The 13,896-nt window shown below is 37.2% G+C and overlaps 1 protein-coding gene across 1 annotated transcript in view; it reads left to right on the top strand.

Moving 5' to 3' along the window:
* The first annotated feature begins 7,911 nt into the window (after window positions 1–7,911).
* Window positions 7,912–13,896, top strand: part of AGPS (alkylglycerone phosphate synthase) — a 102,136-nt gene continuing 96,151 nt past the window's right edge. Inside the window, exon 1 of the mRNA XM_037523609.1 lies at window positions 7,912–8,305. Within this exon, the coding sequence (XP_037379506.1) occupies window positions 7,974–8,305 (332 nt within the window). The 5' untranslated portion in view covers window positions 7,912–7,973. The remainder of the gene's footprint in view (window positions 8,306–13,896) is intronic.

The following is a 13,896-nucleotide window of genomic DNA, read 5'->3' on the forward strand; positions in this document are numbered from 1 at the left end:
CTGATCAATGGGAAAAAACTATTCCTATCATATCTGATTTAGGACATAAAAGACTGCCCTTTGAGAACACCTCTTGTTCCTCAGTGTTTGATGACTGTTGGCCATGACGTGTAAATAAGCTAGTGAGGAGGGCTAAGAAGAAACCTTGAGGTGTGAAAAACCAAATGCCAAGATTTGTGAATGAATAATTTCCAAGCTATGCTCTCCCCAGCATTTGAAAAAAAAAAATCACTTGGGAAACAAATGACCCCAAGACATCTTTTTAACTGTTTGCCATTGATCTAAATGAAATGATAACAGTAATGTTGTAAGCCTAAAATGGAAGTGAGCCTGATTTTTACAAAATAAATCAAATCATATTATGTCACAAAAGTCACATTAAATTCAGCTGTAAGAATTATTTTTCTCTTCAAACATAAGTTGAATTTGTAAATTATATTTTAAACCACACAAATCACTTTCAAAATGGGACTATATGAAGTTAAAAATAAATAATTCATATAGAACTATCAAAATATGAAATTATGCCTTAAATATTTTTGAAAAATTTGTTTCATCAATAATGGCATTACATACCACTTCTTTTTAGCAACAGCACTGTCAACTTTTAGCATCCAGTTGTCAAAAGATTCTCTGGCAAGTGTTTTAGGAGACATCTACAGAAATGAGAGTAGCAATTTTCAAGATATGGTTTGGAAACTCTAAACCCTTTCTGGGTGTCAGTAAAGTCAAAACCATTTTCATAATAAGACTAAGATGTTTGTCATTTTCACACTCATTCTCTCATGAATATGAATTGAGTTTTCCCATAGTTACATGGCCTATGACATCTTAGCAAACTGAATTCAGAAACAGATATGAGAATTCAGTTAGCTGTCTTCTATCAAGTCCAACATTAAAGAGATTTGCAAAATTGTAAGGAAATGCCATTCTTCCCATGCTTTTTTCTTTAAAAGATCTAGTTATTTTTAATAGAAATATATTATTTATCCTAATCACTATCATTTTAAAATAAATTGGTGAATATTTTAAATATTTTTCAATTTTAATTTCTTTTTAAAAAAGGATTTATTTATTTATGCATACAGGAGCTGGGGTACAGGCCAAAGATGCAGAGGGGGTGAGAGGATTCACCAGAGACAGAGTGGGGACCAGAATAGGCAGACTGACTGAAATACACTGCTAAGGGGAGCAGTGGGCGAGTCAGGAGAGGTCTGCTTCGCCATGTGAGTTGCTCTTTGGCCGGCCAGGGATCGAATTCGTGCTGCACAGGCTGTGGACTTCTTCATAGTGAGGTGCTTGATCCCTTGAGCCACCAGGGAGGCCCTCAATTTTAATTTCTAATATGGCACAGATAGGTAGAGAAGTATAAACATAATCAAAAGTTCTTTAGGAGTCTCAGTTTTTAAGATTATGGAGGAATTCTAGAGACCAAAATGTATAAGTTTACTTAAAAGCTTAAAACTCAAAAAGCTTATTTAAAGACAAATACCAGATGGCTTCATTTATATGTGGAATATATAGAAACAAAACAAGGGTCAGACAGAACCAAACCAATAACAAACCCTAGATCTGACTACAAAACTGAGGTTACCACAGAGGGAAGGGGAGAATAGAGTACATGGTATGGAGGTGGGGCACAATGAACTATGGTGGAGGACTGTGGGTGCCCTGGTGCTGGGTGACTGTGCTCGCATACATATGAAGACATGTGGTCCTCTCTCTGAATCACAGATAGTGTTGTAAAGCAATGTTACTTCCACTTAGATAAATGGTCAAAAAAAGCTTTCTGCTTTAGTGTATAAATTGGTAAATATCAAATCTTGATTTTGTATGTTCCAAAACCTAACTATTTTACTTTTGACTTTGATTTCTAAAATGCCTGCATATTTGTTATTTTATAATAAACCTGAGAAGTAGGCAGGGCAGAAATTATTCCTATCTAAATTATAAATATTTGAGAAACAAAGGATTTTAAATTGCATAGTAAGTTAGTAGTGGAGTAGAAAGAGAACATAAAGTACTTTCAACTCTACCACACTGATTTGGCTAATTTAGTCAATCCTCCCTGCCCTACATGTATTAGTGTGATTGTGACATCTTGATATAGAGTAGTATTGCAACGGAATATGGAATCACCTCTACCCACTTTCACATTAACTATCTTCACTTCCTAGGCTAACTCAGAGCTCTTTTTCTAGAGCAGAAGCTAACCACAGTTCAATGCTTCCCTGGCATTCAAAAATGTTAACTTCATTTGTAAAAGTTTGTAGTTCTTTAGATCTTCTGGGACCGCTTATTTTTACAACTACCAATGGGTTCTGAGGTATAAGGGATAGGCTGACTTCCACTTGAGAATGAATTCCAAAGTAGTGGCCTCTTCAGGCTTGTCATACAGCTAACCCCCTGCTCCAGAAGTTACAATAGTTCTCAGCCGATCAAGTATTTACTCTTCTGTTAAGTTTTCAGTGTTCCCATGAGTTGATCTCACAGTATCCATGTAGCCATTTCTTTTCTCTCTAGTATGGATTGTCTTTCTCAAATGCTGTCTTCCTTTCATGAGCCTCACTCCTACCCCTGTAACAGTATTTAGGATCTACTATATATGTCTACTATATATTTTGCTCATTAACCTTTTAATACACCTGAAAAGTAGTCATTACTATTTCAGTTTTACAGACAAGGAGCCAAGCCCAGAGATATTAATGGGACAAACTCTAGACAACACATCTTGTCAATAATACAGCCAATTTTCAAACCCAAGTCTGTCTGGCAAGAGGTTAGTGGTGTTAGCCACTGTACTAAATACATCAGTATTTAATTAATTTAGTCTAATTAAATTTAAATGGGCTAAATGATAAGATTTTAAACTCAGACTGGTTAAAAGAAAACACCTAAACACTGTTTACAAAGAGGCACAATAGGTTATATAGATGCAAAAAGATTAGTATCCAGTAGTGATACACTAGTGAATAGCACACACGTACATTAAACTTTAAGACAAAAATCATTATTAGAAACAAAGTGTGATGTTTAATCACTTACAAAAGACTCAATTCATCAGGAAAATATAATAATTTTGAAATTTCTGGTATGCAGCTTCCAAGCAGAGAAACAAAAATTTGCAGTACAAAGAAACAGAGAGATCCATAATAATACTGGGAGATTTTAGCATACTTTAAAACTGGTACAGTAAGTAGACAAAATACCAATTCTGATATAAGCAATATAACCACTAGGTCAGATTTGTATTTGGGAAATACTATGCCACAAAACAAAAGAGAATACTCATTCTTTTCAAATATAAATGGAAACTATTTGGAAATTAGAAATTAGTAATAGTGAAAATACTGTTATCAAAACTTGAAGTTAATTGCTTAGAGAGAAATTTACAACCCTAAAATTTATATTAGAAAACATACACATAAAAAGACTGAGAAATTAATGAGGCAAGGATTCATTTTAAAGAAATTCTAGAAAAGGTTTAAAATAGAAAACAACAAGGAATATTAGCAGAAATTAATAAAAAAGTATGCATATAATAGGACCAAATAAAGTCCATAGTGGGCACTTTAAGAAGTTAACAAAATTGATAAATGCCTTGGCAAACTGATTCAGAAAGAGAAAGAGAGAGAGAGCGAGCATGAGCGCAAAATAACCAATGTTGAAAATGAAAAAAATGGGATATTACCACAGATAACAGAGACATTAAAATGATAACAGAAGCTACTATGACAAACTTCATGTTAGTATATTTGAAAATGTAAATGAAGTGGCAATTGCTAGAAACACACTGTGAAAGACTAAAACAAATAGAAATAAAAATCTGAATAGCCTAAACTATTTAATCTGTAAATAAAAGCCTTCCCATAGTGAAAACTATAGCTTCAGATGATATTTTTGAATTCCAACAAATATCAAAAGAAGAAATAATGATCAATCTCAATATACACTTCCTGAATTGGAAAAACAAAGATCTACTCACTAACTTATTTCATGAAGCCAGCAAAACCTGATACATTCCTGTTAGAAAAAGGGAAACCATAGACCAACTTTACTTAAAAATGTAGATTATTTAATATGTTGTATTCACGAATACACAAAAAGGCCAATATATCATGTCCAGATGGGGCTATGGCAGCATTGCAAATTTGGCTGGAAATGGATAGCCAATGAGTATAATTAACAGAATAGAAGAGAAAAATCATATGAGCATCTCAACAGATGCAGAAATAACACCTGAAAAAAATCAGCAAATTAGGATAAAAACTTTCAGCAAATTAGGAGTAGAAAGTCAGTTCCTTAATCTGCTAAAAAGCTAATTAAAACAAATAGTGACCTACTTTACTGAAATGTTGAGACATTTCCTTTTGAAACCAGGAAGAAGGTAAGACTGGCATTACGAAACATTTTATTCAACTTTGTACTGGAGGTTTTAGCTAGCTCAGTAAGGCAAAAAAATAAAAAAGGATTGGAAAGGAAGAAATCAATTGCTGTTATTCACAAAGAATGTAACTATATATCGAAGCCTTAAAAGCATATATAATAGTTAAGATAGTGTGATAATTGCATAAGATAGATGAAAAGATCAACGAAATAGAATAGAGAGCCCACAGACTAATGCTATATGGACACTTGAATAAGATAAAGGTGACAAAGTAAAATAAAATCTTTCAACAAGTGGTGCTGAGACAGCTGGATAATCATGTGGGGCGGGGGCAAACAAAATCAAAACCTGATCTCCACATCATAGACAAAAATCAATTCCATGTAAACTGTAAGTATAAATGTCAAAGGAAAACCAATAAAGCTTTTAGAAGGTACTACCGTAGATTTCTCTTCATTACACACTCACAAACAATGATATCCAAATGGCCAACAAACATAGAAAAAGGTCACTTGATCTCATTGACAATGAGGGAAATGCCAATGAACACAAAAAAGATAATAATATATAATAACTGAAATTAGATTGACAACAACATGTTAGAGCAACTAAAACTCTCATCTACTGTTGGGATAGATTTTGTACAGGCCCTGTGGGAAACAGTTTGACAATTCATTATCTACTAAACTTGTATACTTTATGTCCTGCAATTCTATCCTAGATGGGTGCTCAACAGAAATTCATCAACATGTCCACCTACAGAGAGAAGCCAAGACTTTTCATCACAACCTTTTCTACAATTGTCCCAAACTGGGAACAACTCAAATGTCTAATGATTGTAGCATACATGCATTCAATGTACCCTTTGGTACATGCATTCAATGAAATAATATACAGCAAAAAAAAAGAATGCACTGCCACTATATGCAACAATATGGATGAATCATGCAAACATAATACTTATGAAACAAATCAGAGAAAAAAGAACATAGTGTATGATTCCATCTAAGTAAGTGCAAAAAAACAAGTAAAGGATGCATGTGTATGTTAAAGCCATAAAGAAAAATAGGGAAATGTTTTTCATAAAACTCAGGATATGGCAACTTTTGGTAGGGAAGGAGAGGGCCTAAGGGAGACCATCAGGGTGCTGTCAGTATCTATTCTCAACCTAGATGGAAGTAACATGGTGCTTGATACATGATAATTTATGCATTGGTTTACTTTTTTTCTGCATTATATCATATAATAAATGTGTGAAAATGCAAGAATTTAGCAGATCTAAAGTTGAGTAATGAAAATCAGTTCAGTAAAGGAGTTTTTGTGCATGTTTCAGGAATCAATCTATGCTATATAGGTGCTATTATGCCTCATTAGAAGAGATGTTATAAATGCAAATAAAGGCTGCTTCATTTAAAAATCCACAGTTCATGGGCTTACCCCATTGTTTCTATGCATGTGGCCTATGCATTGTTTCTATGGATGTGGATTCCAGTGGAATGCAGGTAAACAAGGCTAAGATTTCCAGGACTTAGAAGGAACAATTCGTTAAGATGGCTATATCCCGAATGTGAAAATCACCAAGGTTTGTGCTTTTGTGAGAATCATAAGCATCTTAATGGGATATGCTTCATGTGAAACATTTCTCTCTCTTAGGCAGCATAAATTTTTGGCACTCTGCTTGGGTTTTTCTCTCATAAGGAGAGGGGATAAGATTTCATAAGGTCACCTATACCCCACTTATTTCATCTACTAGTATCACAGATCTTCCCCCACATATATTCTAACTCCTAATTAGTCTGATTATGACATTTAGATGAATCATTGGCTAAAATATTTTGCAACTCATAGGACACAGTAATAAATTAGGTATATAATAGGCTTGCAATAAATGCTTTTAATTCCTGTATGTGTTTCATTACTATATACACGTATTTGAAATATATAATCAGTAATTTTTCTACTGGTACCTAACTTTGGTTTACATCAAACATATCACCAATCAGAAAAGAATTTTGGTTCTTTTATTAATATCTTCAGTATTTGTAAGTTTTAGCTCCTGAGAGTTGGTAAGAAGCATGTCCATAGCTCAATGTGGACAAGAATAAAGAAATCAGTTATCTACATTTATATTTAAAGTGTCAGTAATGTTATATTGAGTTTTCTGAGAGTCAAGAAAAAATTAATACACCCATCTCATTCCAAAAAGCTGAGGAAATTGTTACTGATAAAAGTATTTTGGCAATAAATCCATGGACTTTATATGCTTTCAAGTACATGTGCGAGTCAGTTTTAATGCTGTTCTGGTATCATCTATAGAGGTTGTGGGAAGCTCTAAGAGTAGACAGTTGCTGGACTCTCAAATTCGAGGAGGCTTTCTCCTTAAATCACCCAGTAACATATGTTCCTTTTCTTTACTTTAGTACATTTGAAATAGCCACTGGCTTCCCCCTTTGAAAGAGAACAATAGTTAGAAGCTGCAGCTAAACAGGAGTTGGGTTCAATAATTCTGAATATTTAATATTTAGTGCTGAATTATTTCTTAAGATCTGGAGAGCTGGCATACAAATCAAGTCCTCCTCCCTATTGCTTTAACTTTCTCAGAACTATTAAACAACTCAGGGAGTTTCTTAATGCTTTCATGGAGTCTGTATTAGGAAAAAAGGTGACTAAATTTGGCTTGAAATTTTTATGATTATCCTTTCTCTCACCATTCCCAAGCCTTATCTTTGAACTACACATTATAGGAAGGGGAAATTTACTTCTGATGTATAAATCTGCAGGATGGTTTGTAAAATACTATCTAACCCAGTGTAAAAATGGTTTTGGAGCACTGTTCTATAATTTCACCGTGTCATTGTGCAGAAATGAAGTTAATTTGCAAATAAGTAAGCGCTTTTAAGAACAGCTGTTGGGCAATTTTATCTGTAGCAATAAAATAGGTTGCCTCCATTAGACTAAAGAGCACCACATCCAAAAGGAATGGCAAGAGAACTTAGGTTACAACTTATATGTAGCATTTACGAGCTGTATGTTCTCAGGCAAGTTAGTGGTTGAGCCTCAGTTTTCACATCTGTAAAATGGAGATCACTTACTTGATATCTAATATTACTCATAGTGCTACACTTGAAATAGGGGATAGAAAATGATAACCTATTTGCCCTACCGGTGACAGGCAACCAATTTTGAGTAACTTTAGTGACCTGGCAGGGAGAAGGCGCAGCAAGAGCGCATTCAAGTAAAGGATGGCCCTGGTTCGGGTTGTCAGTTCCAGCAGCACTGCCCATGCCTCCGGTTCCAAGGCGTCTGGCTCTGAAAGCTACTCCGGAGGCCCAGATGACACCACCCAGGGCACTGGGGTGTCCTGAGGATGCTTGCGGTTTGGCTTCAGGTCCGGCCCGGGCTGGGCCAATCACGAGACAGCTCAAACTCACCTGCTTAGCAGGTGCTGTCAGTCCAAGGCGTGACCGCCGAGAGCGGGCGGGGGCGGTGGGCGGGGGCGGTGGGCGGGGGCTGAGAATGTGAAGCTCCAGGCGCATGGCACCCGCCGCCCAGTCGCCGCAGTGGCTGCCGGGATGCGCCGCAGCGAATGGTCGCGCCGGGCGCCGCTGTGAGTGACCTTTCACCCGCGCCCAGCGGTCCGGGGCGGCGGCACAAGGCGGAAGCCATGGCGGAGGCGGCTGCTGCAGCCGGCGGGACGGGCGCTGGCTCGGGCTCCGGCTGTGTAGCGGACCGGGACCGGGACCCTGAGCGGGACCGCGCCGGGCGGAGGCTGCGGGTTCTCTCGGGCCATCTGCTGGGCCGGCCCCGAGAGGCTCTGAGTACCAATGAGTGCAAAGCGCGGAGATCCGCGTCGGCGGCCACGGCGGAGCCCACGGCCACTCCCGGCGCGCAGGAGTCGGGCACCATCCCCAAGAAGCGGTGAGTAGCGGCCGGGTGGAGTGAGCTGGCAGCTGGGGACCAGGCCGGGCCTGTGCTGCGGGAGGGCACCGGTCAGGTGGGAAGGGAGGCATCCGGTCCCTGGAAGGATGCCGACCCCTCTCTCTCGTTCAGGAAAGAGTGGACGAGACCCTGTCTGGATGGAATGGTGGACTTGGGGCACTGTTTCGGAGTAACAGTACATGAGGAACTCTTACCGGGAATGGCTTTAAGGGGATCTTTTTTTCTTGGGTTCTTAATGCTGGGAATTATCTTGCATTTGTACTTTGGGGACTAAGGTCTTGGATGGACAGAAGGAATTCTGTTATGATCCTGAGATTTAAATGTGTACTAGATGTTCGTATTGATGATCTCTTCTAATTCACGCTTGTCTGGGTGCTGCAGTTGGTGGTTCCTGGAAGGCACTGACTGATTTCTGGGGGGCAGGTTTCCACTTGCTTAGGTGCAGGAGAGAGGGTAAACGGAGGGTAGGATTAGAAAGCAAAATCTGCAAATGTTAGTGATTTAGATACTAGTTATATATAGCTAAACTAGTTTAGTGGTAGCTACCTTGCTCGGGCATAACCAGAAGCTTAAAGACCCACGTTTGTGGTTTAAGGTGTTTGTGAGAGACCTTGATTTCCCACTTTTTGAGAGTTCTTAAAATCTTATGGAAGCTACTGGGAGAAGCTATTTTCTAAGATATGGTTTCTCATCATAGATCAACTTTAGGGGAAAAGTTGCTAATGTTTCACATGTACTTTAAATGTGCCAGAGATTGTGCTATAAGTCTGTTACTTTTATTCCTCACATAACTATGAAGTACGTGTAGTTATGTCCCATTTTACAGATGAAGAAATAAGATGGATTTAGAAACTTGCTACAACCTTGCCAACTATATTATGTGGGCGGTTAAGATTTAAAAGCATATAAGATTGACTTTAGTGCCTACTTCCTGAGCTGTATTGCTTCTATTGAATCCAATTATTATTAATTCAGCATTCGCGAGACTTTACTACTTACACGCTGTATTGGCAATACAGATATTTAGAAGTTTAGTATTTACTCATAATACAGCTTAGTAAGGTAAAGTTATAATACAATGTGATAAGAAACTTATCTGATTAACTGTAGCAAGTGGTCATTTAATCCAATGGTGATGTGTTTGGGTAAAAGCTTCCCAGAGTACGGACTGTCTGCATAAATCTTGGAAGCTTGTGTTGGAAGTAGTCTACCAAAGAGGAAAAACTGTAATGAGACATAGATTAGGGAATTGCTAGGTGTTAAATTTGCATGAAGGGGTGAGGATGACAGGGGATTAGGGAGGACTAGAAAGACTGGTCCTGCTTGCAGGATTTTATGTGGGGCAAAACATGATTACATTTACCTTTTAGAAAGTCTGGGGACTGATTTAAAGGTTATACATTTTAGCATATAATGTATGGGAACTTTTATCTGAGTTTGAATTCGGAACTGCACCGTTGCCAGCTGCATGACCATGGACAAACGACTTAACCTCTCCAGGCTTCAGTCCCCTCATGTGTGTATAAAAACAGTAATTCTTGCTTTACGCAGTTGCAAATACAAATTTAAGTGATCAATTACTTAGTGCTATGGTAGGTGAAATTTTTATGGAATTCAAAAATAGAGACAAATTAGGACACTATTATCTTGATGAGAAATGCCATGATTCTTAACTGAGACATAATATTAGGAGTAGGCAACCTATTGGAAAAAATATTAGGAGGTAAATTTTCCCTATGGCTACAGAATGGTGTAGTGGGGAGGGATCAAGGATCACATCTTGACCTTTGACTTCACTTAATGTTATATTAACCATAATGGGTTTAAAACATTTAATTTTCTTGATGGTGTTGTGTGCATTTGTTGTATTCACTTTTAGGCATTTGTGTGATTGTACATTTATATGCAGGTTTGCGTTTTTAGAAATAAGTCGGTAGGACAGGTATTTCCGTATGGTTGGATTTATGGGCCTTGTTCTACAAGCATTTAGAGAAAAAGTAATGTTTGTAAGTCATACTGGGGTAGTGGGTGAGCCTTTCCATATCTGAACATTACTGGTCTGCAAGTTTGTCCCTGTGTGGCTACTCCAAACACTGAAGACAACTGTAATACATTGATGGCAGAAAGTTCTGGTTTTTGGTTCAGGCTTAGAGTGGCCAGTGGCGAAACCTAGTCCTGTCAACTATTTTTAAATTTGAATCAGAATATGAGAGAACATAAAAATTTGTATTGGATGGAACAGCAAAAACTTCCTCAGCGTGATCTCCTTGTTCATGGGGAACTTCTATGTCCTATTGCATAACCTCACCAAAGTTTGCCAGCAGCACAGCTGAGCCTAAAGGCAAGGCAAATGATGGAGGAGGGAGGAGCCAGTGTGTATATCCAATAATGTGTGAATGTGACTCTATATCAGTTATTTTGGAATTAGTTGGTGATGTGTATTATTTGTAAAACTCCTTTTTTCATAACCGTGGGTGATATCATGGGTTGTAATTATCTAATTATTACTTGTTATCATCATGGAATCAGAGGAATGATTTTTTTAACTCCATATCTTCTTACAGGATAGTCTTGCATACATTACTCAACTTTTATAGAGTATTTGCTTTATGACAGTATTATCCTAGGCACTGGAGGTGAAGAGATAAATATTAGTCCTTGACTGCAAAGAATTCACAATCTAGCAAGGGAAATGCACATTCCAGTACACTTTGATGGAGCCACTGTAGGCATAGAAATAGCACAAAGAAGAAGTGGTGTATACTCTAGGGGGTAGAGGAAACTTTCTGGGGCATTTTAAAATATTGATGATTGCATAGCAGGTTGATTAGATGGTGAGGAGAGTTTGTATTCCAGGTAAAGGGAGCAGCATGTGCCAAAGCAAAGGGGCATCTTGCTTTTAAGTAACTAAATGATTCTATATTGGTAGGAGTAAAATGAAAAACAGGAGCGAATTAAGAGGTCATGGAGCCCTTTGGCTGGTGCGTCATCAGTTCATTCATTATTCTTCAGTCATCATTCATATGCATATTTGAGTGCTTACTATGCAACGTGAGGCAGTGAACAAAAACTCAACCTAATGAAGCTTGTATTTGAGTGGAGATATTGAACAAACAAGTAATATATGTCAGATGGTGATAAATGTAATGAAAAATGAAGCAACTGGAGAACCCTTGAAAGAATTAAGCTGGGGAGGGACACAATTAGATTGGGCTTGGGCTCGAGAGAAATCGCTCCAGCTGCAGTGTTAAGAACGAATTGGAGAGGGAAGGTGGGCATAGGGCAAGTTAAAGAAGTATTAAACCAAGATGATGGTAATGAGAATGGAGGTGAAAAGATGGATTGAGTTTTGGAAGTTGGTATGTTAAGGTTAGTGGTACATAAGACCATGTGACTAAATACCAGGAGGATTTGAATACAATGAAAACAGAAAAGGGATGACAAAGTTCTCAGGATTGCGGATATTTAAGGGGATGTTAGAGCAAAACATGTTGTACTTGTCACGTGGTCTCCTCTGAATTGGTTCTAATTACTTCTCAGAAACATATATTCTCATTATTTAGAGTTCCTGAGCACAGTTTTAAGAGTGAGTTTACTTTTGTACTTTTTTTTTAAGTGCAAGTTATGAGCAGTTTCTTTTTGATCTTGCTTCTGAATGAAGTTTTATATTTGTAGGATTCATCATAAATATTAATTGACATTTTTGTGCCTTGGTTTTGGATTTAAAAGACTAATGTAATGTTATAAAAAAGAAGAAAAAAAAGAACAAACTTAGTTGACATTTGTTCCTCCATAGTGAACAGCTTTTCCAGTTGTAGTTTTAAGTCAAACCTCATTGTGGTTTTGCATTACTCAGAAGTGTCCTATGGCAATTTTTATAGGGGTTGTAAACTGTTATAGTTTAGCTCAAAAGAATATCTGATTAAGCTTGCTACTAATTGTTTAATTTATTTGTTTATTCTGTATTTATCCACACAACTTTTTGAAAAATAATATATTAACATCTACTAGAATCCTTGATGTGTTTTCCAAAAGGAAAAAAGTTGAATTATGAGTTAATCTCTTATAAATGTTTCCCAGGAGAGCATCCTGAAAACCCTAAGAGCTGATACATTTCTTCAACAAGGTTATTTGCACAAGTGACCTGACATATGACTTAGAGTTGATTTTAGTAGTTATGCTAAGGGCCACTTAACCTATTTTGAGTTCTTAGCTAGGAATTCTAGAAATAGTAGTAGAATTTTAAGCCCTAATATTCCAGGTACTGTGTAGAGGCTTTTTGTATATTACCACCTTTAATTCTCACAACAGCTCTGAAAATTAGGTGATATGATATGTATGTTATAGCTGAAGGTGTGTGGAATTGTGGAAGCTCAGAGAAATTGGCTTCAGGTCATGCAACTAGAAATGAAAGAGACATCATTTCAACTCTGATCTTTCTTATAGAGGCCATGTTCCTTTCTCTAGGCAGTATTATTGCAGTTGATGTCATGTTCTCTGACGGGAGCAGGAATGGGGGCGTTATATACTTGGTATTCATCAAGTTGCTTTTGTTGTCATGCCAAGTTCCAAATCTTTTGTAATTAAATATATCACGTCAAACACAGTCATATAGTTGAGAAAGCATTAGTTTATATTGTACTTACTGAATAAATTGTAAGCTATATGATCTTGTCAAAATGAAATCCATAATTTAAGAAAATAGTATACATGTGGCCATTTGTTTTTTCAGCAACACCGCACTGATAAAGAAATGAAACTAACTGATAAAGAAAAGAAATAGGAATTGTGGAGCAGGCTGTAGGATGCAGGAACATCGTTTAAAAAGATGAACCCATTTGTTTCCATTTGTGAGTGAATTTTGCTATTTAACATACAGGAGAAGACAATATTAAATGGGGGAAAGCGGAGGGAAAATGTGGAAGATTCAAAATTAGAGGAGAAAGTAGTTGAAGAGGAGAGGTCTTGGCGGATTTACTGCCTTTCTAGAAGTTGTCTTTGGACTGTGAATGAACCTAGACTCCACGGTTATTTGGCATCCTACTTCTCGTAGATTACAAGTATCATTTTGGAGCGGACAACACCTAGGCTTCCTTATATCGTTAAGTAAGTTACTATAGAGCCATCTGTCCTCCGGTCACTTATGTCTAGAACTAGATTGATTTGTTTTTAGGCTTCATGGAAATGGAATGCAGTTATAGTCTGGATGCTTGATGGAACACTTTCAAAACAAGTGCTAAGCACTTGTTTTATTATTCCTTTCAGTTTTATTTTTTATTACTGAGAAGACAACTTTGACTATTCAACAGGTAAGTGTGTTCATTTCAACCCCAAACCAAAGACTTCTAAGTAGAGTTTTCTGTTTTCTCATAAAGTAGTAGCCATTCTTCTCCCACTATCACTCCTTATTTGTCAGGCTTGAGGGCTAATATTTAATTATGTCATTGTCCCAAGTCTAATTTAGAATAAGTTGAGAATTAAGACACAGTATAAACTGATGTTGATAAAAAAGCCAACTTTATTATGAATGAACCTGGGTGGAGAATGTGGCTGAGAGCTGGACTACCTAA

Source organism: Talpa occidentalis, unplaced genomic scaffold (assembly GCF_014898055.3).
Source record: "Talpa occidentalis isolate TD23 unplaced genomic scaffold, MPIMG_talOcc4v2.1 talOcc4.3, whole genome shotgun sequence".
Classification (NCBI taxonomy): Eukaryota; Metazoa; Chordata; class Mammalia; order Eulipotyphla; family Talpidae; genus Talpa; species Talpa occidentalis.